General features: G+C 41.4%; 2 protein-coding genes and 2 non-coding genes across 5 annotated transcripts in view; 2 read left to right on the top strand and 2 right to left on the bottom strand.

Annotated features, from left to right (window-relative positions):
* The window catches only part of Myo5b (myosin VB), a 361,461-nt gene extending 354,719 nt beyond the window's left edge, over positions 1-6,742 (top strand). For both annotated transcript variants that reach the window (XM_029557950.1, XM_029557949.1), the window contains one exon: positions 5,035-6,742. In XM_029557950.1, coding sequence (XP_029413810.1) covers positions 5,035-5,187 — 153 coding nt within the window. In that variant the 3' untranslated portion in view covers positions 5,188-6,742. The remainder of the gene's footprint in view (positions 1-5,034) is intronic.
* A 4,775-nt stretch (positions 6,743-11,517) lies between these two features.
* LOC115068185 lies at positions 11,518-11,595 on the bottom strand. Its single transcript, XR_003847565.1, has one exon.
* Positions 11,596-11,674: 79 nt separating this feature from the next.
* On the bottom strand, positions 11,675-11,805 carry LOC115068186. Its single transcript, XR_003847566.1, has one exon.
* A 356-nt stretch (positions 11,806-12,161) lies between these two features.
* Positions 12,162-25,387, top strand: part of Acaa2 (acetyl-CoA acyltransferase 2) — a 41,969-nt gene continuing 28,743 nt past the window's right edge. Inside the window, exons 1-2 of the mRNA XM_008821680.3 lie at positions 12,162-12,307; positions 22,156-22,322. Of these exons, the coding sequence (XP_008819902.1) occupies positions 12,292-12,307; positions 22,156-22,322 (183 nt within the window). The 5' untranslated portion in view covers positions 12,162-12,291. The remainder of the gene's footprint in view (positions 12,308-22,155; positions 22,323-25,387) is intronic.

Raw genomic sequence — 25,387 nt, 5'->3', positions numbered from 1 at the left:
AAGCAAAAGTGCAAGTTTAGAAAGTCTTTATTTTGAATATCTGAGAGACACAACCAAGGGGAACCATCCTTAACTGATCATAAACTGGCAAGAGCATAGTTTTCAAGAACAGAATTCAGTCCAAAGTGGACAAATACCTGCCAAGCAGACTTGAAGGCCTAATGGATTAAGGACACAGAGAACATAGGCTAAGGGTCAGATACTGTCTGAAAATATGTACAGTCAAAACCCAAGTCTTCCCCAGTAATCAGTTTCACTATCTAGCAATCCTGTCAAAAAAAATATTTTGCCAGCTGTAGTTTTATTTTTCTTTCCCTGCACAGTGTTCACACGAGCTGATGAGCAGTCAGTCACTCTTGCCCTCCTGAGTTTGGCTTCCGTGTACCAACAACACAGGCTGCTTGCTTGCCTGCCATGGCTTGGGTGCTATATGCAGCACATACTGATGCTTAATGACACAAACCTCGATGTACTGAAACATCACATAGTGCCCCATGAATACGCACAATTTCACATAGCCTTAAAACATTTCAATATTAAAACTTTTAGAATGTAAGCTTGAAGAGTTGTTAAACTCACCAAAGAATTCACAAGAGGATTTCTGTGACATGATTTACCTTGAGAATTTTAATTTAATGATTACATGTGTATGTACCTTGTACTGTTAAACTGAAATACAGGTATTATTTAGCATCTCCTTTTTGTCCCATTTCCACATTCTCCCCTAAATATTTTACAATTTCTTCAAGGCCTTTGTATAGTAGAGCCTGTGGATATAGCTAATGACAAGAAATAACAGGAACTGCAGAGGTGTAATTGGGCTTTTCCCCAGAGCCTCCTGCTCCTCCACATTTTATGTACACTTCCATATGCCAGGTTGTTGGTCTGCAGCAACAAATGCGACCAAGTCGAGTGTGTGCCTTCAGCAATCCCGGAGATCACTCTGCCAAGTCCCAACAGAGACACCATTTGGTACTTTGAATTAGTTAGGCTTGTTGCTTTTTCCTTCCTAAATATCCTTCTTTCCTCTCAGCTACTCTCCCTATTATACCCACTATTCTAAATTTCTCTCCCTATTATAGCCAACTGTTTTGTCAAACTTTTAAATGACTTTAGAGTTTTGGTCCCGTTCTTCAGATGTGAGTACGTTGTGATTGACACCTGGAAGTCTCAGCAATGCTTTCTATTATCTGGGTAATTGAACAACATGTGAGCAATTCCAAGTTCTGGAGCTGCTGGGAAGCCATTTCACAATCCTGCACTCAAACCCATTGCCTTCTGAAGCCTATTAAAAGTGCTGCCATGTACTTACTGGCCTCAAAGAGAAGCAGAGGTGCCTTGAGTGCTAGACCTAGCTGTAAAAGCCAACTGCTGTAGGTACTGAGCAGGTAATAGCCCTTGGTCTTCCCTCCTATAAAGTAGGGAAATAATGAAACTCTCTAGGGAGTTAAACCCTATCAAAATATTGTCGCTAATTCCCAAAGAAGAAAAATCAACAGTTTTCATATGTCAAGCTAGTATTACATGAGCTGTGTTTTCATGAAATCAGAATTTATTGACTTTTTTCAAACCTTGGCAATACCCCTAGGGTCCAGTGACCTTAGTTTAAAGTATAGCTCCTGACTGGAGTTTGTGGTTCAGAAGTTAATGGTTAATTCTCAAGCAAAAGAACAAAAACCTATATTGCAAAGCCAATACCAGTAACAAATGGAGCTTGCCATATGCCAGCAACTGGATGCAGTGTTCACACATTTGACTCTTGATCTTCACAACCTTCTGAGATGAGTACTTTTTACCTTCCTTCCCTTTTGGGGGACAGAAGTAATTATTTATGTTATTTGACTTTCTGGTATTGTGGCAAAATACCTGATATTATCAACTTAAATGGAGAAAGGGCTCATTTTGGTTCATTTCAGAGATTTTAGTTCATGGTTACTCAACCTTGTTACTTTGGTAACCATGCAGAACATAACAATGGGAATGTGTGGCAAACGAGGCTGCTCACCTCAGCATTCTGGAAGCAAAATAGAGACAGCAAGGTTCAGGATCCCAATATCCCTTCAGGGGCATGACCCTCATGATCAACCTCTATCCTAAAGTGTCCACTACATCCCAGTAGCACAAAAGGTGGTGAACCAAGCATTTAGCATGTGGGTCTTTGGGAGACATTCCAGGTCCAAATTATAGCAGAGTTTTCCCATTCAAGTCATTTTTCAGTGTTCATTAGGTGGTATTAAGTACATTCACAATTCTCCATAACTACTATCACTATTTATTCACATAATTTTTTATCTTCCTGAACAGAAACTCTACCCATTTGAGCGTAATTTCCTATTTCCCCTTGCTCCTCCCCTCCCCTCCCCTCTTCTCTGTATCTATGAATTTGTCCATTTAGAATCACAATGTTTACCCTTTGGGATCTGGTTTATTTCACTTATGTTTTCTTACAGGGTCATTGTCTGTCTTTGGTGTTACTGGCCTTATCTCCCAGGGTTAGTTAGGAAGTGCTCCCTCCTCTTCAAGTCTTTGTCATTGAGAACTAATGCTAATTTTGTCTGTTTGTTAAAATTCACCACTGTAGCTCTCTGGTCCTGGACTTTTCCTTGTTGGGAGGTATTTCATTATTACTAATTCAATGTCCTTATTTATTAGGAAACAAGGACACTGCCTCTTCTTGTGTGAGTTTTGGTAGTTTGCATGTTATTGGGATTTTATCCATTTTGTCTAGATTATCCAGTTCGTGTAAAATTGTTCGTGGTACTCTCTTTATTGATTTTGTTTTTTAACATCATTACTTCTTGATTTTTCATAATAATTTCATTTCTGAGTTGCCATTTTCTCAGTCAAGCCAAAGCTTTATAAATTTAATCGAACCGACTTGGATTTCATTGGTTCTTTGTATTCGTCTGTTCTGTGCCCCTCATCGCCACTATGATTTTCAGTATTTGTCTTCTGCTTGCTGTGGGTTTACTTCACTCTTGTTTTTTAAGTTCTCTAAAGTTAGTTAGGTTATTTTAATTTGAAGTGTCTCTTTTGTTTTAATGCCTACATCTGCAAGTTTAAACACATCTTGGTACTATTCTCTCCACAGCCCATGCAGCTGCGCTTTCATTTTTCACTAGTCAAAGCTCCCCTGTGATTTCTTTGGCCCACTGGCTATTTAAGAACGTGTTAATTTCAGTATCATTGTGGGTTTTCTAGTTTCCCTTTATTGGTTTCTAGTCCTATTCAGTAGCAATATAGTCAGAAAAGAATATTCTGTGTGGTTTTAATTGTAAATTTACTACTTGTGTAATCTGTGGTCTGTCCTGGAGAATTTTCCATGTCAATAAGCATGTTCTGCTCTTGTTAAGTGGTGTGTTCTGTGTGGTTATTAGGACTGACTGGTGTACAATGGTATTTACAGCTTCTGTTGTCTTGTCCTCTCCATTATCAAAAGTGGAAGACTAACGTGTCCAACTGCTCATGGAAAGCTTGTTCTCCTTTCAGTTCTGTCGATTTGGGCTTCATATATTAGGGGTGGGGGAGCTCTGTTCCTCGGTGCATATCTATTTACAATTGTTCATGATGGGTTGAAACTTATCAAAATGTCTTCTCCAGAAATTATTCAATTTTTCCTTCATTCTTGATGGAAATTTTGCCAGATGTAGAATTCTCTTGTATTTGTTTTTTTTCTTTCATCTGTGTCATCCTGTCCTAGTTTGTTTCTCCATTGTTGTGACAAAAACATGCTGACCACTACCAACTTGGGGAGGAAAGGGTTTATTCAGCTTAGATCTCCCAGGTCACAGTTCATCAGGGAGCCCAAGGTAGGAAACTCAGGGCAGGAACCTGGAGGCAGGAGCTGGAGCACAGGCCATGGAGGATCACTGCTTACTGGCTTGCTCCCAGGCCCCTTCTCAGCTTTCTTTCTTATGCAACACAGGCCCACCTGCCCAGGGGTGGCACCACCCACAGTGGGCTGGGCCCTCCCACATCACTCTGCAATCAAGAAGGTACCCCATGGACATGGCCACCTGCCAGTCCAATGAAAGCAATTTCTGAATTGAGGCGCCCTCAATCCAGGTGTGTCAAGTTGTTACTAAAGCTATCCAGCACACATCCCACTGCCTAATTTCCATGGCATCTAATGAAAATTAAACTGTTAATTTCATTTAAGGATACTTTATGGCAAAGCCATTTTCTCTTGTTTTATCAAGATGCCTTATCTTTGGGTTTTGGCAGTTTGACTGTATGTCTTGATGTGTGAGTTTATCCTGCTTGAAGTTCCTTGAAGTTCTTGGATATACATATAGAAATCCTGTTTAGTCATTGTCCAAATGCTTTCCTGCTCCTTTCCCCCATTTCCTTCTGTGACTTCTACAGTATAGATGCTGGTACTTTGCTTCCTGGTCCTTCAAGTTCTGTTGGTTTTGTTTTGAGTCAGGGCCTCATGTAGTCCAGGTTGGCCTCAAACTTGCTATGTAGCTGAGGCTGACCTTGAATTTCTGATCCTCCTACCTCTGCTTCCCAAGTGTTAGGATTGCCAAGTATATACTGCCACATCTGGCTCTATTCATTTTTACTCATTTTTCTTTCTTAGACCAGATCACTTTAACTACATTACCTTCTAGTTCACTGATTCTTCATTCTACTTGCCCAAGTCTGCTGTTGAATTCTTTATTGTACTTTTCCTAAAACAGCTGGCTTCTGATAGGAAAAAAGGAAGAGTATTTGTTCCTTTAAATATTCCAATTGATGCCACCATGGCAAACCACTGCACCCTAAGAGATGCGTCTCTTTAATGGAAACATTAAAAGTACACGAAAATGAAGAGAACCTTAACCATCTCCTCTCCAAGAGCCTGAGCCAGGGCTCCCCTCTCCAGCACATGCCTCAGGGACAGATAGTGATTTCACCTTCTCCTGACTCCACACTCCTCCCATGTTATCTTAGAAATTTTTCCATGCTATATTCCAACTCACTTTTGTGAAGTAACTTAAACTGGCTGTTTCCAAATATACTACGTACTTAAACAATCTCATCCCTCCACAGGCCCAGCTACAAGAGAGGAATGACCCTCAGCAACTGCTGTTAGACTTCAAACACATGTTTCCTGTTTTGTTTCCATTTAATCCATCTTCCCTGACCATGGACTCAATCCACATCCCAGCATGTCTCAATCTGGAGTTCCTCAATGAAGTCTGAGGATGTATATTTGCAACAAGAGCAAGAAGGAAGCACATGCAGTCGAGTGACATCCAGGATCTTTTAAATCTGCCAAAAGTAGATCAAACCAGTTAGCGAGCCTGTGGAGAGCACTGAACTAAGCAAAGTGACGCACCTTGGCCATTGATTTTTTTTTTGTATGTGCTGCTCAGAATAAAAACACTCGAAATTTGGAAGATTTTTAAAGGTTTGATTTCGGTCTAAGCAAAGACACATCATAATGAACAGCTCCAGGCAGTTCAGGAGCCATGTAAAAAGTGCCCGTTCTGTAGCGTGGAAGCCACTTGGTTTTGATCTTTGTGTATTACTGGACAGTGTCCAAATTAAGATATTTTTAAAAATTGCCTTCATAGGTCTTTTAACAAACAATGATATTAATAACCATAAAGACAACATTTCTAAAAACAAGAGATGTGGATTAGCTGGTGGTTAAATGTTTTAAGGCCAAAAATATGGACCTGGGCCTCCTGAGATAGTTCCCAAATGTATTCACTAATAGCTGGTAAGAGATAAAAGTGTAACTGACCTCCAGACTAAACATTTTGAATATTGTTTCTAATGCAAAATGAGAAGACCCAGACCCTAATGTGCTCAAGTCCTCCTGACAGTCTCAGGTTTGTGGGAGAGTTACACTAAAAACACTGCTGTCACAGATGTCAACTATGAGAAAGATTTTTGGGGTATTTACTTCTCTGAAAGAATAAAATAGCTTAGGCAAACTTGCCCTTTTCAGGTCATTTTCAGACTTACTACATAAAACGCAGTGTAACCTGCTATGAAATAAACATTTAAAAGAATACTTAGTAATAATACAACAGGCTTAGGAATTTACTGCTCTTTGTTTTCAAGGACCTTTTTTTTCTTTTTTGACTCCAAACATTTAGCTAGAAAATCTTACATATTTTTTCCATCCATTTTAAAATTTATCTTTTCATACTTAACAGTATGCTGTTCCTATGACAGTTACAAATGGTTATCAAATCATGCAAGAGTTTTCATATTCATATTACATTGAGAATTCTCTACACATTAGAACACAACCCTGAACAGCACCATCATGTTCTCAGCTACTCTGTTTAGAAGGCTCTTGGGAATACAGCACAATTCAAGTCCTAAAAATCCTGTGCTCTTAGAGGTCTGATCCTCAGCCATCCTTATCTGCTGAGGCCAGAACATGTTCCAGCACCTGGGTTGAGACTCTTGACAGCAAATGGATTGTCATCGGCATTATCCCCTCTGTGTCCACATTAAACATCCCAGCCTCTCTTGGGTTTCTCCATGGGCACCTTCCTGTGTTCTCAATTACAGCCCTGACATCCATAATATGCCTTTAACCCCAAATGCTGTTTGGAAAGCCAGTTTAAAACCACTGGATCTATGGCTACCTCTTTAAAGTTGTTTATGAAATACAATTTGCTTTGTGGTGCACTTTAGTGTTTAAAATCAACTTGTGTAAAGACTGTCCTTACCTTCAAGAAAACCAACAATTCTTTGTTATTAAAGTGATAAGCGTTTTTAAGAAGCAGCAATTCCAGATATGGCTTTCTGTCCTTACAAAACATCGCTCCCTCCATCACTATGGGTTACCATTCTCCTGTTGTTGATAAGTCAGTAGGTGCCAAAGGCTCACTGAATAAAACCTTGATAATTAGGGTAAATGGGGGAGGGGATAAATAATCTCCCTAGCCTAAGAAATAGATTCCATTTTCTTTTAAATGGTAAAGGTATTTCACTGGAACAATACTTAATGTATAAACGTCTAACACATACCGTAATTGACGGCATGTTTAGAACTTTCCTATTTAACATCACAGTTGGAGGCTGAAAAAGCATTTTTTGAGAAACTTTAATCTTCGCTTAGTGTTTTCAGAGCCTCAGGCCTACTACCAGAGCGCTGTACCCGTGAGCCTCCCTCAGCAATGGGTTCTCTTCTTTTTAAAGTCAGTTTTAAACACTTCCCAACTTCATGGCATCAGTGATGAATTTTAATTTAAATAAGTTAATGTAAGACAATTTTGAATTCTTCACTAAGTATCTTTATTTTTTAATATTTTAATTTTCACTGGTATTTTTCTCACTATGTGCCTTTAGCAGTTACCGAAATAACTGACTTATCAATTATTTCCCTGAGTAAGTTGCTGTGGGAAGAATTCCAATGTTCAGTTTAACATCCTGGTGGAATTCTGACTTAAGTTATGAAACAAACATTTTAAAGGCTAATCAAATATTCATAGATCAAACACTTGTGTTTTAAGTATTAGTACATGGGGCTTATCTGCCTGCTTATAGTAATGGGCATATTTACTATAAATTAGTTGTCAGTAAATCAGACAAGCATATTACCTATGCACGTTCTCCCTGGGCCATCCCAGTTGCAGTTAGAGGGATGGTACCGGGTAGGCTCTTCTGGAAGCAGATTAGACCCAATGGTAGACCCCCCGCCCCCGGCCCCTTTCATGGAGCACGTCAGTAGAAGTTGCTTCCCCTGGTTTTTCTAAGGACTAAATTTTATGGCTTTGTGAAAACTAGAAGCCTAGGGAATAGAGGCCCAAAAAATCTACTGCTACTTCAGCTATTAGAGCACTAACATGCTTAAGAATAATGGCACCAGATTGAAATCCATTTCTTTTGCATAAACTGAATTGTTTCTGAACACTTGACCATTGTGAATAAATGGCTTACTAAAATGTGATAGCATGGAGTGTGACCCTTGTTTCTCCTCAGAATATCTGTGGTTTCTAAAGTTAATTTGCTGCATGAGGCAGATAACCATAATTTCCTTTTTTATACATTAGTGCCATAATAACAGAAGTAAGGAGTGTAGAAAATTAGAAGTTAATACCAATGACAAACACAAGGTTTTTTTCTTATTGTAAACAATATTGGATACTAAAGATTTTTTTTTTCCTTTGAAAAAAAATTCTGGGCCAGCAAGATGGCTCAGTAGGTAAAAGCACTTGCCACGCAAGCCTGACAACCTGAGTTCAATCCCCAGATCCCACAGTGGAAGGAGAGAACTGACTCCCAAAAGTTGTCTTCTGACCTCCACATGTGAGCTATGGCATACATGTGCCCACACTCACATAATAATTACAAAAAAAAAAATCTTAAATTCTAACAAAGGCAATCAACCAGATGAAATTAAGCTACTGTCTGAAGTCATACTGTAACAGAATAATCCAGATTTGGATATAACATTTTGGAATCAACTGGCATTTAGATAAAGGACTGCCTCTCTGAAGGAGTTCATAAAATATTCAGGGGTAAATCTAACATGACAGAAGAAATACTACTGAAAAATATTTTTTTCATTTTGGACAAATCTGTAAACTACATCTTTGTTTATAGAAAAAAATGCTTGTAATAGTCACTGGATATTCAGCTATGGATAAAATTTGTGGAAATAAATACTTTTGAATAAATAAAGTGGTGTGCCAAATCTAAACAAAATGCAAAGCTGCAGCTTTGCTAAAAGCATTGACTAAAAGCTTATTTTTAATGATATATTTTAAATTTGTGTGTGCATGTGTCTGGATGAACGTATGCACATTTGGGGAGTGTGCACCTGTGTCCATGCATGTGGGGTCAGAAGAGCATGTCAGGTGTCCTCTATCACCCTCTGCCAGAGACCAGTCTCATCCCTGAACCTGGGGCTTACATTTTCTAGGCTAGGCTGGAAGACAGCAAGCCCCAATGATCCTCCTGTCTCTGCCCCTCCTTGGAGCTCAATTACCAGCATTTACAGGGTTACCTGGCTTATTATGTGGGTGTTGGAAACTGAACTCTGGTCCTCATGATTTTGTAGCAAACACTTTTAGAAGTTGAGCCATTTCTCCAGGCTCCTAATGATGCATTCACCTCCCTGCCCCCCAGCTCTGTTTCTGTATGCAGATTCATACATGCCTGTGCCCAGCCAGCTCTCAATTGCCACCTGTTTCTGTCTCTAGTGCTGGGGTTACAGACACATATACCCAACTTTTTTGTGGGTGCTGGGGATTTGAACTCAGGTCCTCCTGCTTGCATAGCAAGTGTTCTTACACACTGAACCATCTCTTCAGCCTTAGTTTTTAATGATTTCTTGAGAAACCTCATTCTGGGGTCTAGATCAGAAATGCATCAATAGTCAGAGAACAGCAGAGGACCATCTGAAAGTTGGGGATAGGAGAGGACTTTTACTAGAAGAGAACACAGTTTACTGAACAATTACTTTAAAGCTATAAAAGTCAAGGTAGTTCAAGTATAAGAAAGACTAAGAGATCAATGAAACAGAGTCCAGAGATAGACCAAATCATATGTTCAACATATGGGAGAGATGGCATTAAGTCAGTGGTAAAATTTTATTAGAGCTCGTGAACAAACTTGTAAAATTTAAAAATATTAGCACAAAATAAATCATTGCCATGAGTGACCAGACCCCACTCCACCATGTTGTCTTGCACCTGCAATTTAAAGATCAAGATCTCAACACTACCTTGTGAAAATTTGACAAGCTCAATCTGAAATTTATATGTAATAGCAAAAGCCTCTTTGAGAAGATGGGAAAACTTGCCCTGGTGAATATTAAGATATGTGGGAGTGGCATAAAGTTGGAAAAATTGATCAGTGGGATAAAATAGCCCAGAAACTAAACATCTGTATAGTAAGAGCACACATCAAAAATCACCTGGGAATTGGTGAAAATTCCCATCCCCGACCCTTCCAAAACTTACAGTATCTCTATGGATGGTGCTCTCCAAGATCCATCACTAACACCTAGTATTTAAATGAAATGCTCACAGTGGGCTGGAGGTATAGCTCAGAGGTAGTGGCAACCCTAATATGCACCAGACCCTAGCTTTGGCCTCACTTCTACTTTTAAAATAATGGTGATGTAGCTGGGTGTGGCGGTGCACACCTTTAATCCCAGCACTTGGGAGGCAGAGGCAGGTGGATCTCTGTGAGTTCAAAGCCAGCCTGGTCTACATAGTGAGTTCCAGGACAGCTGGGGATACAGGGAGACACTGTCTCAAAAACCAAAAAATAAAAAATAATGGTAATGTTTATAATGTATTCATGAAAAGTCTCTGAACTCAGATTCCAACCTAAGGACCCATTCCTCTTTTTCTCTAGTGACTGACCAAGGATACACCCCTCCAGTTTCTCCTCAGAGCTAGGCTTATCTCTTTTTTTTTTATACTTTTTTTAAAATTTTATGTGTATGAGTGTATTGCCTGCATGTATGTGAGTGCCCCCATGTTGTGCAATGCTAGGCTTATCTTTTAACACCTTATCAGGAAAACCCTAAAGGATCCATGTGAATATTTTAGAGAATACTTTGTTTCGAGTAATTTTTTAGTTTAGGTGAAGGATACTTTTCCTCCCCAATTTTATTTTGGAGAATCTAAAGTCTCCAAAAGAGATGGAAACAGAATAATATATAACCATTAACTTTTCCTTTTGATTCCTCAATTGGTAACATTTTTGCCACATTCCATTTCCTTCTGTCAGTTTGTGTACGCCTTTTTTTTTTAGTCACCTCAGTTGCAGGTGTGATGATTTTTCACCCCTAAACATTTTTTAAAATTTATCTTTTTTTTTTTTTTTTTTTTTTTTTTGACACAAGGTCTCCCAGGAGCCCCAGCTGGCCTGGAACTCAATGTAGACCAGGCTGGCCTGGAACTCAGAGATCCACCTGCCTCTGCCTCCGCAGTGCTGGGCACCCCCTAAACATTTTTGTATAGATCTACAAAAAACAAAGGGCAGTCTCCTACATACCAACTGATTTTAGAGTCGTCTTGCTGTGATTAAATTCAGATCATGGAGCTGGAGAGATGGCTCAGCAGTTAAGAGCACTGATTGTAGTTCCCAGGACTCACAAGGAGGCTAAAAATCCTCTGTAACTCCAGTTCCAAGGGATCCGAAATGCCCTCTTCTGCGACATGTCACAGGATGCACCACTTACACACATGCAGGTAGTACACTCATATACATAAAATATCAGAAAACATCAGGCCAGGCATTATGGCACACGCCTTTAATCCCAGCACTTAGCAGAGGCAGGCGGATTTCTGAGTTGGAGCCAGCCTGATCTACATGGTGAGTTCCAGGGCAATTAGGGTTCTACAGTGAGACCCTGTCTCAAGAAACAAAAGCAAAAACCAACCAGCCAGCACTTTAAGAGGGCCATTTAAAGAGCCGTGTTCTAAAGGCCTTAGCAACAGTATCACACGTCCTATTCCCATGCTGTCGAATCCCGCCCCAGCAGTTTAGCTGCCGAGGTGCACCCGACAGAGATCGCTACCTCTGCATCCAGGCCGCCTCCTGCTCGCCCAGCCTCAGTTTCTCAGCACACTCCATCACCTGGTTCCCAGAACTCAGATTGCGCAGTGGTCAAGTCATCATCGGCAGGGCTCACAGTTGGCAGCAAGGGTATCCCTAAACCTCCCTCCAGCCTCATCTCCCTCTCCGTCCCTCTCTCATCTCCCCGCTCCAGGTCCCCTGGCCCCACTTCACCTGACACATTTTCATAATCCTCTCAGGCAGCGCCAGCCACGTGGTGCCTGATCATATAAGGAAAATACTGCGGGATCACTCGGGGCTGCATCGGGGACTCAGGAGCGCCCTGCTCTATTACTTCTTGAACCCCTTCTTGAACCACCCTGGCTACACCCAGTGGAACCCAAGCCTAGGCCTCCGCCAACGGTCTGCGCAGGCGCGGGTGCAGCCAAAGCCACCGCCCACCTGTCCAGCCTCCTGGCCCTCCGGACCCGCCCCCTAGCCCTCCGCTTCATTCCCTGGCCCTCAGGCCCCGCCCCCTGTTCTAGGCCCCGCCCCTGCTCCTAGGCCCGCCCCCTGGGTTGTGGGGCTGAGGTCCTTATCGCGCAGCCTCGGGTACGCTGCGGCACCGGAGGGGTGGGAGGGGAGGCAGCCCAGTGCGCGGGGCGGAATTGTAGCTTTGAACCTGGTGGCCGGGGAGCGGAAGCTCGGGAATTAGGGGAAAGGGCAGGGGCGTGGCTTCGCGGAGCACCGCCCACATCCTTAAGGCCTGGCTGGGGTTGGCAGCGAGGTGTCGCCCAGAAAGCCGGAGGACTGCGGGATTTCGTTATGGCGCTGCTGCGAGGTGAGTGGCCCTGCGCCCCAGGGTGGACCCGTGGGCCAGGCTCCGCTTCGGGGCTCGCCCTGCAGACCGACGCATGGGGTGCAGTGCACCCTGCCTCTCGGCGTTGGGATGGGGTGTAAACTGCATGCATTAAGGAGGAAACGCTTCTGGAAGGCGCTGGCGACAGCGTTCAGTGCAGTGTCCAGTGCATACGTTGGACACCAGGGCTGCTGGCTTTGCACCTGACCTTGGAGGTCACTCTCCTAATAGTGATTTCACGCTTGACTCCGGGAAAATGGGGTGGTGCGGTGAGCGCGAGGCGGTCGGGGGCAGTGCAGGTGCACACCGAAGCTCTGCGGCCTGGTCTCGATCGCACGTGGGCGGGGAGGATAATGTTCCCCGGGGGGCTCCGGGAAATTCCCACTAGGGTGCCCTGATGCCCCAATACACTTGGTGGAGCTCTGAGGGAAGTTCTACTTTGCCCTTCCCTTCATTCCTTTAGTTTGAGCGACTGCAGGCAAGTGCAGGCCCTCAGTAGTTAACTTCCAGGGTAAGAAGTTGCGCGTTCCTTTTTTATAGGAAGTGATTATGGTAAATGGAATTTTAACTTAAACACGCAAGTCTCGGTTGAACAGGCAGGTGGAACAGCACATATCAAAGCCCCGAGGTAGGAAAAGACTTGTTCTAAACCATTTTGGTGGTTCAAAGACCTGTGGGCTCTGTGAAGGAGTTTTCTTGTAACGTCAGTGGAAGGCAATGCAAGTATTTAAAGCAGGGGAAGGGCACCGTCTGACCTCTACTCTGGGCCTGATATCCTCCGGGCTGCCGGGCTGCTTAGGCAAGAGCAAAAGATGACTTTGACAGTGCTGGGCCTATGAGCTAGAGAGAGGGATAGCTCAGCAGCGATAGATTGACTCTGGTAGGTACATAAGGAAGGAATTGTCAGGAATGACTAAATGTTTCCTACTTGGGGAATTTCTTATCACTTGAGAAAAACTGAAGAAGGAATAGATTTCAAAAGGTTAAAGATTCCATTTTAGGTGAAGTTTTGGGTGCCTGTGAAGTGCCTAAATAAGATGTCAGGTAGGCACTGGTTAGTGGGATCTGGAATTCGGAAGAGTCAAAATGGCATGTGATTGAATCAAGTAAGAAATGGGTATTCTGGAATAAAATGCAGCATATGCGTTTTCCTACAATGTGGGTTTCATGTGCCAGTCCCATGGCCATCTCTGAATTTAATACATTTTCCAGTGCTAGTGCACCATCTTTAAAATTAAAAAAAAAACAACAATATATTTATTGATTCATCTTGTTGGTATTTTGTCAGTGATCATTACCCTTTTCCTATAATACAGATTCCTTTGACAATTTAATGAAAACAACATACCCATTAAGAAAAACCTGTACAGCAACACCTGTATTAAGGAAATACAACATTTTTAGTTCGGTGTGTGTTAGAGGTGGTGGTTACGTTTTTCCATTTTCCCTGTCTTGTGATTAGGACACTAATATCCAGAAAGGTATTTTTGTTGTAGCACAACTATGTAGTGGCAGTGATGAGAAAGAACCCCAGCCTTGAGTTTCAAATGGTGATTGTTGTGGGCCACTTCACCTCATCAGTGACAAAGAGTGTCCCTCAAGTTGCATACCAGCTGTCCCTGGGACTGGTAGTGTTGAAGAACGTGATTGTGATTGAATACTGCAAGGAAAAGGACACATAAGAATGGAATATAATCAGTAGTAGAAAACATTGTCATTAGCACCCAGGCCGTGCTTGGCTGGAGGTTTTCACCTTAAATGAGTTCTAAGGCTTATGAGCTTTGTTTGGAATGTTCTTGTCTAGTATCCCCTCAAGGGCTACAGGCAGGGCTGCTAAATGACTCCTGAAACAAATGGAGAGCAGTGTTTCTTAATTTCCCTTGGTGGTTTTCCATAGTTGCTCTTATGAAATGAGTATTTATGTAACAATGTTCCCAGGGAGGTCAGCAGAGTTCATGTCTTCCTTAGTGGTGGCTTTCCTGTGCTGTTCAGTGAGCACACCTTGCCCAGGGCATTTCTGGGTGTTTCTGACTCCCTGTTCTCCAGATTAATGTCTCTTTCCTGTCTTAAGTTTTAGAAGTCTTTAGCATCTCAATTTTCAGAGTTTTCAATTTTAATTTGATCCTAAAGATTTTCTAGACCTTTTAATAGCCATATAAATGGCATCAGATCACATACTGGTATGATAGTGAAAACATTTATTAAATAACAAAAAACCTGTGAGGTCTCATCTTTGTATCTGCCCATACCACATTGTTTAATTAATTTATTTATTTGAGATAGGGTCTCCCTGTAGCCCCAGCTGGCCTAGAACTTGCTATGTAGACCAGGCTGGCCAGGATTTCCACAGAGATTTGCCTGCTTCTGCCTCCTGAGTGCTGGGATTAAAGGGATGTGCCACCACCAGCCTCCACGTTATTTCTAAAATCACACACATAACCATTTTTTTAAAGAGATTTCGTCACTAGCACTGCCCTTCACAAGTATTTTCATGGATTATGGCATGTAGGAAAGATACTGTCCTGAAAGGGACTTGGTGGAAAAACATGAAATTAGCTCCATTGTTTCTGCAAGCTCATCCATGCTTATTCCAATCTTTTCCATGTATACAATATGTAATTTTTTCTCAATGTTTGAAATTCCTGAGGGGATTGGAGAGATAGATCAGTGGTTAAGAGCATAGAGTGTGTTCTGCCCTTCCAGAGGACCCACATCAGACAGCTCACAGCTCGAGATCTGACTCCCTCTTTGGCCTCTGTGGGCACTACACTCATGTACACTACTCATAAAGAGCTATACACACAGGGCTGGAGAGATGGCTCAGTGGTTAAGAACACTGGTTGTTCTTGCAGAAGACCCGGGTTCGAATCCCAGCACCCACATGGCAGCTAACAGCTCTCTGTAACTCCAGTCCCAGGGGATCCGACAGCCTCTTCTTACCTCCGTGGGCATTGCACAACATGGATGCACTTACCTACATGCAGGCAATACACGCATACTCATAAAATAGAAATAATAAGATTTTTTAAAAAAGAGATACATATACACATCATAAAAAATTAAGTTCCCCTTGTTTTTTTATTTCAGAAGTTTTACTATGATGTGCCAAGGTATGAGGCAAGGAGTGTGTGCTATGTGTGTTCTATTTGGGCTTCACTACGTTTCAAACTATAAATTTGAATCTTTTATTAAATTTGGAAAATTTTCATTTGCTGTTTTATCACATCATTTTTTTCTCCCAATTCTTTCCTTTTTATGATACCATAGCTGCCGTAAGCCCTTAAACTTATACCTCTGTTTCCCCACTGACGTTTTTCCCAATAGAGTTTTGTTGAATGATTTTCAGTTTACAGAAAAATTGAGCAGAAAACACAAAGCATAACCATATGGCAGTTCCCACAATTATTAACATCATTAGTGTGGTACATCATTGCAATTGATTAGCCAATATTGACACATCATTTTTTACTGACTTCCAGAATGTACATCAGGGTCCACACTCTATGTGGTATAGTTCTATTAGTTTTGACCAATGTATAAATGACATATATCACCAGCATCATACAGGGTCATTTTTCTGCCCTAAAAACCACATGTCCCACCTAGTCACCTGTGTCTCTGTGCCCTTTACAAGCACTCCTCTTTTATTGTGTCCATTGCTTTGCCTTTCCAGATATGTAAAAAGAATCATACAATATGTGGCTTTTTCAGACTGACGTCTTTCACTTAGCAATGTGTACAAAAAGATTCCTTCTTTTATCACTGAAAAACACTCCTTTGCATAGACCATGCTTCATTTGAATTTTGAAGGACATCTTAGTTTCTTCTGTGTTTTGACATCCATGTGTGTAGTTTTCAAACCACTGGGGGAAACACAAAGGCACACAATTGCTGGATCAGTTCATTGGATGATTAGAATATGTTTGCTTGTGTATGAAACTGCTAAACTACCTTCACTGCCATACACTGGTAACATTTGATTGTATTTGATGGTATTAGTGTTTTGGATTTTAGGCTTTCTAATAGTTGTGTGGTGGTAACCTATTGTTTCAATTTGCATTTCTTAATGACACCAGTGTTAAACACTTTTTTAAATGTGGTTATGTGCTATCTGTGTCTCTTTCGTGATGAAATGTTTGTTCAGATTTTTACCCAGTTTTAAACTGAGTTCATTTTCATATTTCCCTTTATTGCTGAGCTTTACAAGGTCTAAGTCCCAGTTCTTCACCTGCATTTTCAGTCTCCGGTTTGTCTTTTCATTATCTGCACAGTATCTTTTGAAGAATACAAGGTTTTTGTTTGTTTTTTTGAGACTGAGTCTCACTATGTAGCGCTGGCTGGCCTGGAACTCACTGTGTAGATTAGACTGGCCTCAAACTCACAAGAAATCCACCTGCCTCTGCCTCCTGAAGCTGGGATTAAAGGAGTACACTACCACACCTGACAAATCTGAGTTTTTAATGAGGTTCAACTCTCATGGATTATGCCTTTAGTATTTAAAAAATTATAATCAAACCCAAAGTCACATTTTTTTCTATATTAGGAATTATAGTTTTGCATCTTTGTCTATGATCCATTTTTTAAAATATTTTATTTATTATTTTTATTTTATGTGTATGTATGTATTGTCTCCACGAAGGTAAGTGCACCTGTGTTGTGCAATGCCCACGGAGGACAGAAGAAGCCGTCAGATCCCCTGGGACTGGAGTTTCAGACAGTTGTTAGCTGCCATGTGGGTGCTGGGATTCAAACCTGGATCTTCTGCAAGAACAGCCAGTGTTCTTAACCGCTGAGCCATCTCTCCAGCCCCCTATGATCCATTTTTTAATTTTGTGAGAAACGTAAAGTCTGTGTCTAGATTCTTTTGGGAAGACTGTCCTGTCTCTGGTGACCTGTCCTTTACTCCTTTGTCAGGCCATGTGGGTCTGCCCTTACTTTTTGAATCCACTTTCCTCCCTGCTCTTCAGATTGGATAGTATTGTTTATCAATTTCAAAGTCACTGAATTTTTCTCCTTTTATTTCTAGCCTGCTTTTAAACTCATCCAGTAAAACCCTACCTCAAAAAGACCAAAAAAATATATATATTTTATTTTTAAGTTTTAAAATTTGGTAGTGTTTTATGGTTTCTATTTCTTTCTTTTTTTTTTTTTTTTTTTTTTAATGTGTATGAGTGTATTGCCTGTGTATATGTAAGTTCACCTGTGTCATACAATGGCCATAGAGGTCAGAAGAGGGCATTGGATACCCTGGAATTTGGATCCCCTGGAACTGGAGTTACAGATAGTTGTTAGCCACCTGTGGGTGCTGGGAATTGAACCCAGGTCCTCTGTAAGAACAGCCAGTTCTCTTAACTGCTGAGCCATCTCTCCGGCCCTGATTTCTGTTTCTTTACCAAAATGTCATATCTTCAAGCTGGGCATGGTGGCCTTTAATCCTAGCACTCAAGAGGCAGAGGCAGGTGGATCTCTATGAGATCAAGACCAGACTCAGCTACATAGCAAGTTCCAGGCCAGCTAGGGCTACAGGGAAACCCTGTCTCAAAAAGACCCAAAAAGAAAAAAAAAAAAATCATATCTTTTACTATTGTCACCAGAGTTGTTAGGGTCAAAGCCTGGGCCCTGGCAGCCCTAATAAGCTAGGCTGGTCACCAATCTGCAGTAGGCTAATTTAAGAGATAATTATACTGAAAAGAGATTTATTCAATGTTTAAACAGAGAGCAAGTCCTGGTCGAGGTGTGGTCCTGACTATCAATGACTCTTCATTGGGTCTGGCACCAGTCTTTCCTGCAAGGTGGTTTGATAAGCTAGTCAGAACTGTGTAAAATCTCTTTCTGGGAGACAGGTTCCTCCTCTGGTTGATACCAGGCTTCAACCATGAGACTCCTGGAGAAATCCCAATTCTTTGGGGGGGGGGGGGGGGTGTCCTGTCATTTTAATAGTCTGATAGTGAAAGGGAGAGGCACAAATGTCTCTATTAATTTTTATGATGGGGTGGCTGTGTGCTCACGCACACAAGGAAGTCAGCGGACAACTTTGTGTAGTCAGTTCTCTCCTTCCACCTTTGTGTGGGTTCTAGGGAACGAACTTAGGTCATCAGGCCTGTATGGCAAGAGCTTTACCCATTAAGCTCAATGTTTCTCTCTTTTGAGTATCTTTCTACTTGTCACTGTTACAATGGATCATAGTCCAGAGAGCACCTGCTGGGATTTCCAAGTTCTTGTGTCTGGGAACAAAGAATTGGACCAGGGACCAATTCTACTACATGGGAAGTAGCAGAAATAGAAACTATTTGTTAAAGGAGAAAGGCATTCCCAAGATTGGAATTGAACCAGAAAGCTGGGAAAGTTTAAAAGCCCAATAGCATTGGGCCATGAGAGTCCTGACCTTTTCTGGGCTATTTACATGGTGCCTGCCTTTTACAGTTAGGGTTGTGGACTTTTCTTGCACATGTTCTATCCCTTACATGTAACCCTTGGTCAGAGGTTTCATGTAGCCCTTGGTCAGGGGTTTCATGTCCTTTTCTCTCAATTATTGGTTTGTTTTGCATGTTAATCTCAATATCTCTCTCTCTCTCTCTCTCTCTCTCTCTCTCTCTCTCTTCCACTCCCTCTGTCTCTCTGTCTCTTTCTCTTTCTCTTCCTGCACTTTCCTGCCACACTAGGATGGTTACACTAGCTTTTCCTTAATATCCCTAAGCATACTTGGAGTATACAGTGCCTGGGGTGTTGGTTGGTTGGTTGGTTGGTTGGTTGGTTGGTTGGTTGGTTAGTGTAAGGATTAACTGTTTCTGCAGTACTCCTTTGTAACATTTGAATGTGTCCTCTGGTGTTCCTCTTTCTTCCACTACCCACTTTCCAGTGACTGTGGGTGCCTTGGACTTGGTTCTCACTATGACTGTGAATCTCTAAGTCAGTTCATTCCATACAAGATGGATTGCCAGCCTTCATATTAAATGTTCTAAATAACTGAGATGTTTGCTCTCTGCTGTTCCTTTCCTCTGTGTATCAGCTTTTCTGCATGTCTGTCTAGATTTATTTCTTTTCTGAAACCTTCAGGTAGTTCTTTTTATCACGTCCAGAGTGCTTCGTTGTTATCTATGGGAGGGTTGGTCAGATGGGAGCATCCTAATGCCACAACCAGAGTTAGAGCTGATGAAATTAGGAAGACAACATCAAAAGGTAAAGAAAAGGAAAGCAAACACTGATGTAAAAATTGACTGAGGGACTGGTGAGATGGTTCAGTCATAAAGTACTTGCTGTGCAAGCAGGAGGCCCTGAGTTTAACTCCAGAATCCACCTCAAAAACCCAAGCCTGGTGATGTGCCCTTGTAATCTAAGTACTGAGGAAGTGAAGACAGAAGATCCCTGGGGCTCACTGGCCAGTTTTGATGAATCAGCAAGTTCTGGGTACAAGTGAGAAACCCTATCTTAGAAAGTTGAATGGCCTCTATACACATGTGCACACACAAACATGCCAGCACACGGACACATTTAAAAAATAAGAATAATAAAAGTAGGCAGACTGTTAAGTAAGAAGGAAGGCATGGCAGCTCAGAGGGGCCCAGCTGTCAGAACAAACTACTCCTGATGGCCTTTTACAAGTATCTGAATATTGTTTGAAAAGAACTGAGTGGATCTATCTTAAATTATAGTTACACGTGATTCCTCCACATTCTTTTAGACTAAGTTCCTCAAAGTAGGAATAAAAAGAGACTGAAAAATTTTAAACTAGAGTGAGTTTGTTCTGTGTAAGAGACAGAAACATACATTGTTTAAACTTAGGTACTAACAGTGGTATAATGCTTTAATAGTCTTAATTATAGGTCAGTATTTTATATAAACTCATTACAAAAAATTTCATAATTCCTTCATTTGGTGGGGGGCGGGGGGGTAAGCTCTCAGTATGTAGTCCAATCTGGCCTTAAACTTACATTCCCCTGCCTCAGCCTTCTCTAGGCCTGAAATTGTAGGCATGCACCACTGTGTTTTGTCTTACGTTCTTAGTCAGATGTGGAAATTTCAATCCAAATTGTTTGGGGACAATAGTTAGGGTACGCATAGGTGCTGACATGAAGCCCATTGCCCAGCATCTGCCCTTGCATATTATTATACTATTACCTCTGATAGTTTTGTGGAAGATTAGGTGCTGTGCAGAAAATACTGGGCTGTCTAGTACTTGGTAGGTACCTAATGACTGTCAGTGTGATGGAACTTCTACAACTCTTGTACAGGTTTTGCACTGTACAACACTGGTGGTTCCCGTTTGTGGGTCTCTCCCTCCCCTCGAGGGCCATTGGCTACCGATCCACGAGGACAGAGGGAGCAGAAGCGATGAACGGGTTCAGGATGGCCAGTGAGCACGACGACGGAAAAGACTTTCCGGGGAGTCAGATTCAGTGATACAGCTCTGTTTATTCAGTGGGGGTCAGGGAAAATATAGTGTGGAGGCAGCAGCCAAAGCTTCAGCTGATAGGTGCTCATAGTATGCTTTATTTACATGTGGTAAGGGGATCCTATCATCCAACTATAGGGCAATGCCTAATTACATAGAAAAAACCTGGGGGCAGTTTTATTGCTAGTAACTATGCCAAAGGTCATGTTCCAAATAAGGTCAGGCATCCGTGCTTGGTGGCACTTTCCAGGTAAGTCAGGCAGAGAGCAGGAGGCCCCCCACTGAGAAAGGGAGCCCTTCCATATAGCGCCGAGCCCCTTAGAGCTATCTGGACATGGAGGACTACAACCTTAGCAGCAGGGCTAAGGTTGTAGTCCTCCAACAGCCATTCATCTCATCAAAGGTATAAGCTTATCAGAAGGATTTTGGCAAGTGGTAGTAGGGATCTTAGAAAGGAATGATTTTATTATGTGTGTAAGAACACCAATTTAACTGATAGTAATGCTGCAAATTTATAATCTTATATTAATAAATGCGTAGGTAATTCCCCTGTATCCCTTATTTGTGGTTAGATGAAATGCTTGGTATGCAGAAAGCAATGTGAGTTAACATCAACTAAGGAAGTATTGCAAAAATGCTATTATATACCTGGGAAAAGAACCATTAGATCTGGAGAATTTCTTAGATTAGCCAACTTCAGATGGACTTCACATGTAAAAGTTTGCCAGTTTTATTCCAAGGATAAAAGGCAATAAATAAAAAGATGATAGATCAAGGTTTTTGGAGCTTGTAATTGGAGTCTGTGACTCCAGAAGCTGTGGCAAAGTCAAGGTAGCATAGATTCTAGAAGCTGTATGTCTATCTATATAGGATGCATTTGGTTAGAACCAAGGTTGGTTGATGGTAGACTTGGTAAGCCAAGGCAGCTTAGTATGGGGAAAAATCCTTAGCTTTTGTTGTGATCCATGGCATACTTCCTCATGGCGGAGGGGGTGGGGGCTGGGTATTCCTTCTTACTGAAAATTTCCTAGCAGAAGTTAGGACCTTTTGGCAGAAATGTTCCTGAGGAAGTTCTTATGAGGTGGGTCATTAACCTCAGACAACCCTAAAGGATCTTGTAGGGGGCTTCTAGTTTGGAGATTGATTTATCACATAGAAGTAGCAGTGTTTAGCATTGTAAACAAGGGAAGAAGGCTGTCCAAGGGGGGTGGACTTACCTACAGCATGCAGTGCAGGAACTTGTAGGTATTATTCAAACTGAGTCTTGAATATTCCTGTTTCTGTGGGTGTGACTCATTCTGTACATTTTGGTATGATGAAGATCTTCAGTAACTGAAAATTGTATTTTACCATGAATTTCCACAGTAAGATTACTTACAACATGTTAGGGACGCTAACTAATCTGTGACTGTTTACAAATATTTCCTCATTGCATCAGGTGTGTTTATTGTTGCTGCTAAGCGAACACCCTTTGGAGCTTACGGGGGTCTTCTCAAGGATTTCTCTGCTACTGACTTAACTGAATTTGCTGCCAGGGCTGCCCTCTCTGCTGGTAAAGTCCCACCTGAAACCATTGACAGTGTCATCGTAGGCAATGTCGCGCAGGTCAGTCGGGTGAGGGCGGGTATTCACTTCTGTTGCTTTCTTTGATCATTTTCTAAAATGAATTCCTTTACTGAATCATAATGATGAACACAATAATAGTTACCAGTGTTTGACATTTATAGTTTGAGTAGTCTTCTGACTCTAAAAACAATAGCATATGTAATTCAAATTAGTGTATTTCTGGAAAGTATATCTGTCTGACTTGGGGTACATTTCAAGACTTCTTTAAAAATCAGTTAACTTACTGAACCTATGTGAAGTAAGTTAATTTTATTTATGTGCTGCCTAAGGAAGTGTGCTAGTCAGCTTCCTATCACTGTGATAAAATACTCAAGATAATCAACTTTAAAGAAGGAAAGGTTTATTTTGGTTCATGATTTCAGGGGTTTCAGTCTACAGTCACTTGTCTACTGCTTTTAACTTGTGGTCACAAAGCACATTATGGTAGGAGTACATGGTGGAGGAAGCCTGTTCATTTTATGACAAAGAGAAAGAAATAAAGAGTAAGGATTCTAATGTCTCCTCTGAGGACATATGCCCAGTGACTAATTTCCTCCCACTGGGCCCTACTTCCTAAAGACTCTACCACTCATAAGCACCTTCAGCTAGAAACCAGGCCTTTAACACATGGCATCTCAGATCCCAACTATAGCAGGAGGAAGTAGACTCAAGCACCCCTCCTATAATCTCTTATACTTTGTAAGAGCTTGGTCAGGATTTGTTGTGGGCAAGGAGCAGCTCTCTTACCCTCTGTCTTGGTACCTGTGGTATACAAAAGAAATCATCAGGGACTAGAGAGATGACTCAGTTGTAAGAGCACTGGCTGTTCTTGCAGAAGACCCAAATTAAAGTCCCAGCACCCACATGGTGGCTAACAACCAGTTCCAGGGGATCCACCACCCTCTTCTGACCTCTGCAGGCACTGCACAACATGGGTGCACTTACATACATGTAGATAATACACATGAAATAAAAATAATAAATACAATGTTTTTTTAAAAAAAGAGATCATCCATATGTAGGTGATTAAAGCTGTATCAGCCTTCAAAGTATACATATGTTTATTGGGTCCCTAGTAAGAGACCATTTTAGGTGTCATGGATGAGCTATCCAAAGTGGACCAAAGAAAATTATAATCTAACACAGGAGATTTCATGATAGCCAGGAAGTGGAAAGAAAAAGACAAAATGGAAAGGTGAGCTACTTCCTCCAACCAGGCCTCACCTACTAAAATTTCCACTATAGCTCAAAATAGTCTCACCCCCTGAGTACTAAGCCTTCAGCACATAATCCTTTGGGGGCATTTCATGTTCAGACCATAACAGATGCTGCTGAACAACAGAGAATGATACACACAGAAAGGCACTAGGCCTCGGATTCAAACTGTTCTGTCCATCTGTCATCGTCTGTCTTCAGATCTAGAAAAAGCAGTGACATTCTTTCTTTTCAGTTATATATATTGAGCCTAAAATATTTTTTTAAATAAATGGACGAGTCTTCTTTTTTTTAATAATTTTATTTAATTTTTATTTTATGTGTATGAGTGTATTGCCTGTGTGTGTGTGTGAGTGCATCCATGTCATGCAATGCTGCGGAGGTCAGAAGAGGGCTTTGGATTCCTCTGGAACTGGAGTTAAGGATGGTTTGTAGCCACCATGTGGGTGCTGGGAATTGAACCCAGGTCCTCTGCAAGAGCAGTCAGTGCTCTTAACAGCTGAGCCATCTCTCCAGCCCCGAGCCTAAAATATTTTAATAACAAATTCTTGATATTAGTTCAGCATCCCTTCATTTTTTGGTGGAGAGAAGTCAGGAGATAGAACAGACCAAGTTGAACTAGAATACTTTGGGTTTTTGTTTTTCCCAGAATTGATTTTAAAGATCTATTCCTTCTAAAATCCTATTGTTGAATTCCCTCGTGTTTCAACAAAGTCACAACAAACAGTATCGGTTTTATTGATAAATAGTATCATTGATAAGTAGTATCTGTTTCATTGTGTTTGTACTTCTGTTCCTAAAGACATCTGTTCTTTCCTTTTTCTCCCCTTGTGCTGTGGGGAAACCCAGGGCCTTGTGCATGCTAAGCAAGCACTCTACCACTGAGCTACATCCTCAGACCTCTTTTCTCTTCATTTTTAGACAAAGTTTCACTAAGTTTGCCAAGCTGGCCTTGAACTTACTGTGTAGACCAGCCTGGCCTTGAACTTGCAATCCTCCTGAGTAGCTGGGATTGTAGGCATGTGCCACCAAGCCCAGCTCTTTCTCTCATTGCCTAATTGTTGCAGGCAGGCCCTCTGACTTTGAAGGTAAGTGACAAGAAATGCTTAACTTTGTCTTCTAATCTGAGGAGGAAACATCCAGTATGTCATTCAGTGTGGTATCTTGTGGTTTTAGACACGTCTTTTCTTAGGTTGAGGAGATTTTCTTTTGGTCCTCATTTATTGAGTGCTTTTATCCTAAAATGACATTGGAATTTATTGAATGCTTTTTTGCATTGACCTAGATGACCATACAAGTTTTTTCCATTTTGTTGATTTCAGGTGATATGTCGATTAACTTTTAGATGTTGAACTGATTTTGCATACCTGGGATAAATCCTGCTTAGTTATTTTACTACTTAGCTTTTATTGTCAACTTACCACAAACTAGAATGTGAGAAGGAACCTCAGTTGAACTGCCTGGATTAGATTGGCCTGTGGGCATATCTGTGGGCATTGTCTTAATTGCTAATTGATGTAGGAGGGCCCGGCCCACTGTGAGCACTACCATCCCTAGGGAGTTGGTCCTGGGACATGTAAGAAGCTAGCTGAGCATGGACCGTGAACCAGCCATCAAGCAGTGTTCCTCCATGTTTTTTCTTCAGTTCCTGCCCTGACTTCCCTCAATAATGGATTCAGACTTGGAAGTATAAGCCAAATAAACCTTTTCCTTTCCAAGTTGATTTTAGTCAGAGTGGGTTATTCCAGCAACAGAAAGGAAACTAGAACAGTCAAGGTATAGAATTCTTTTTATATGGCCAGAGTCAGTGTCCCAGCATTTTACTGTTTTGAATACATATTCATAATAAA

Source organism: Nannospalax galili, unplaced genomic scaffold (assembly GCF_000622305.1).
Source record: "Nannospalax galili isolate Female #2095 unplaced genomic scaffold, S.galili_v1.0 scaffold1228, whole genome shotgun sequence".
Lineage (NCBI taxonomy): Eukaryota > Metazoa > Chordata > Mammalia > Rodentia > Spalacidae > Nannospalax > Nannospalax galili.
This window is presented reverse-complemented; position numbering and strand designations above follow the sequence as displayed.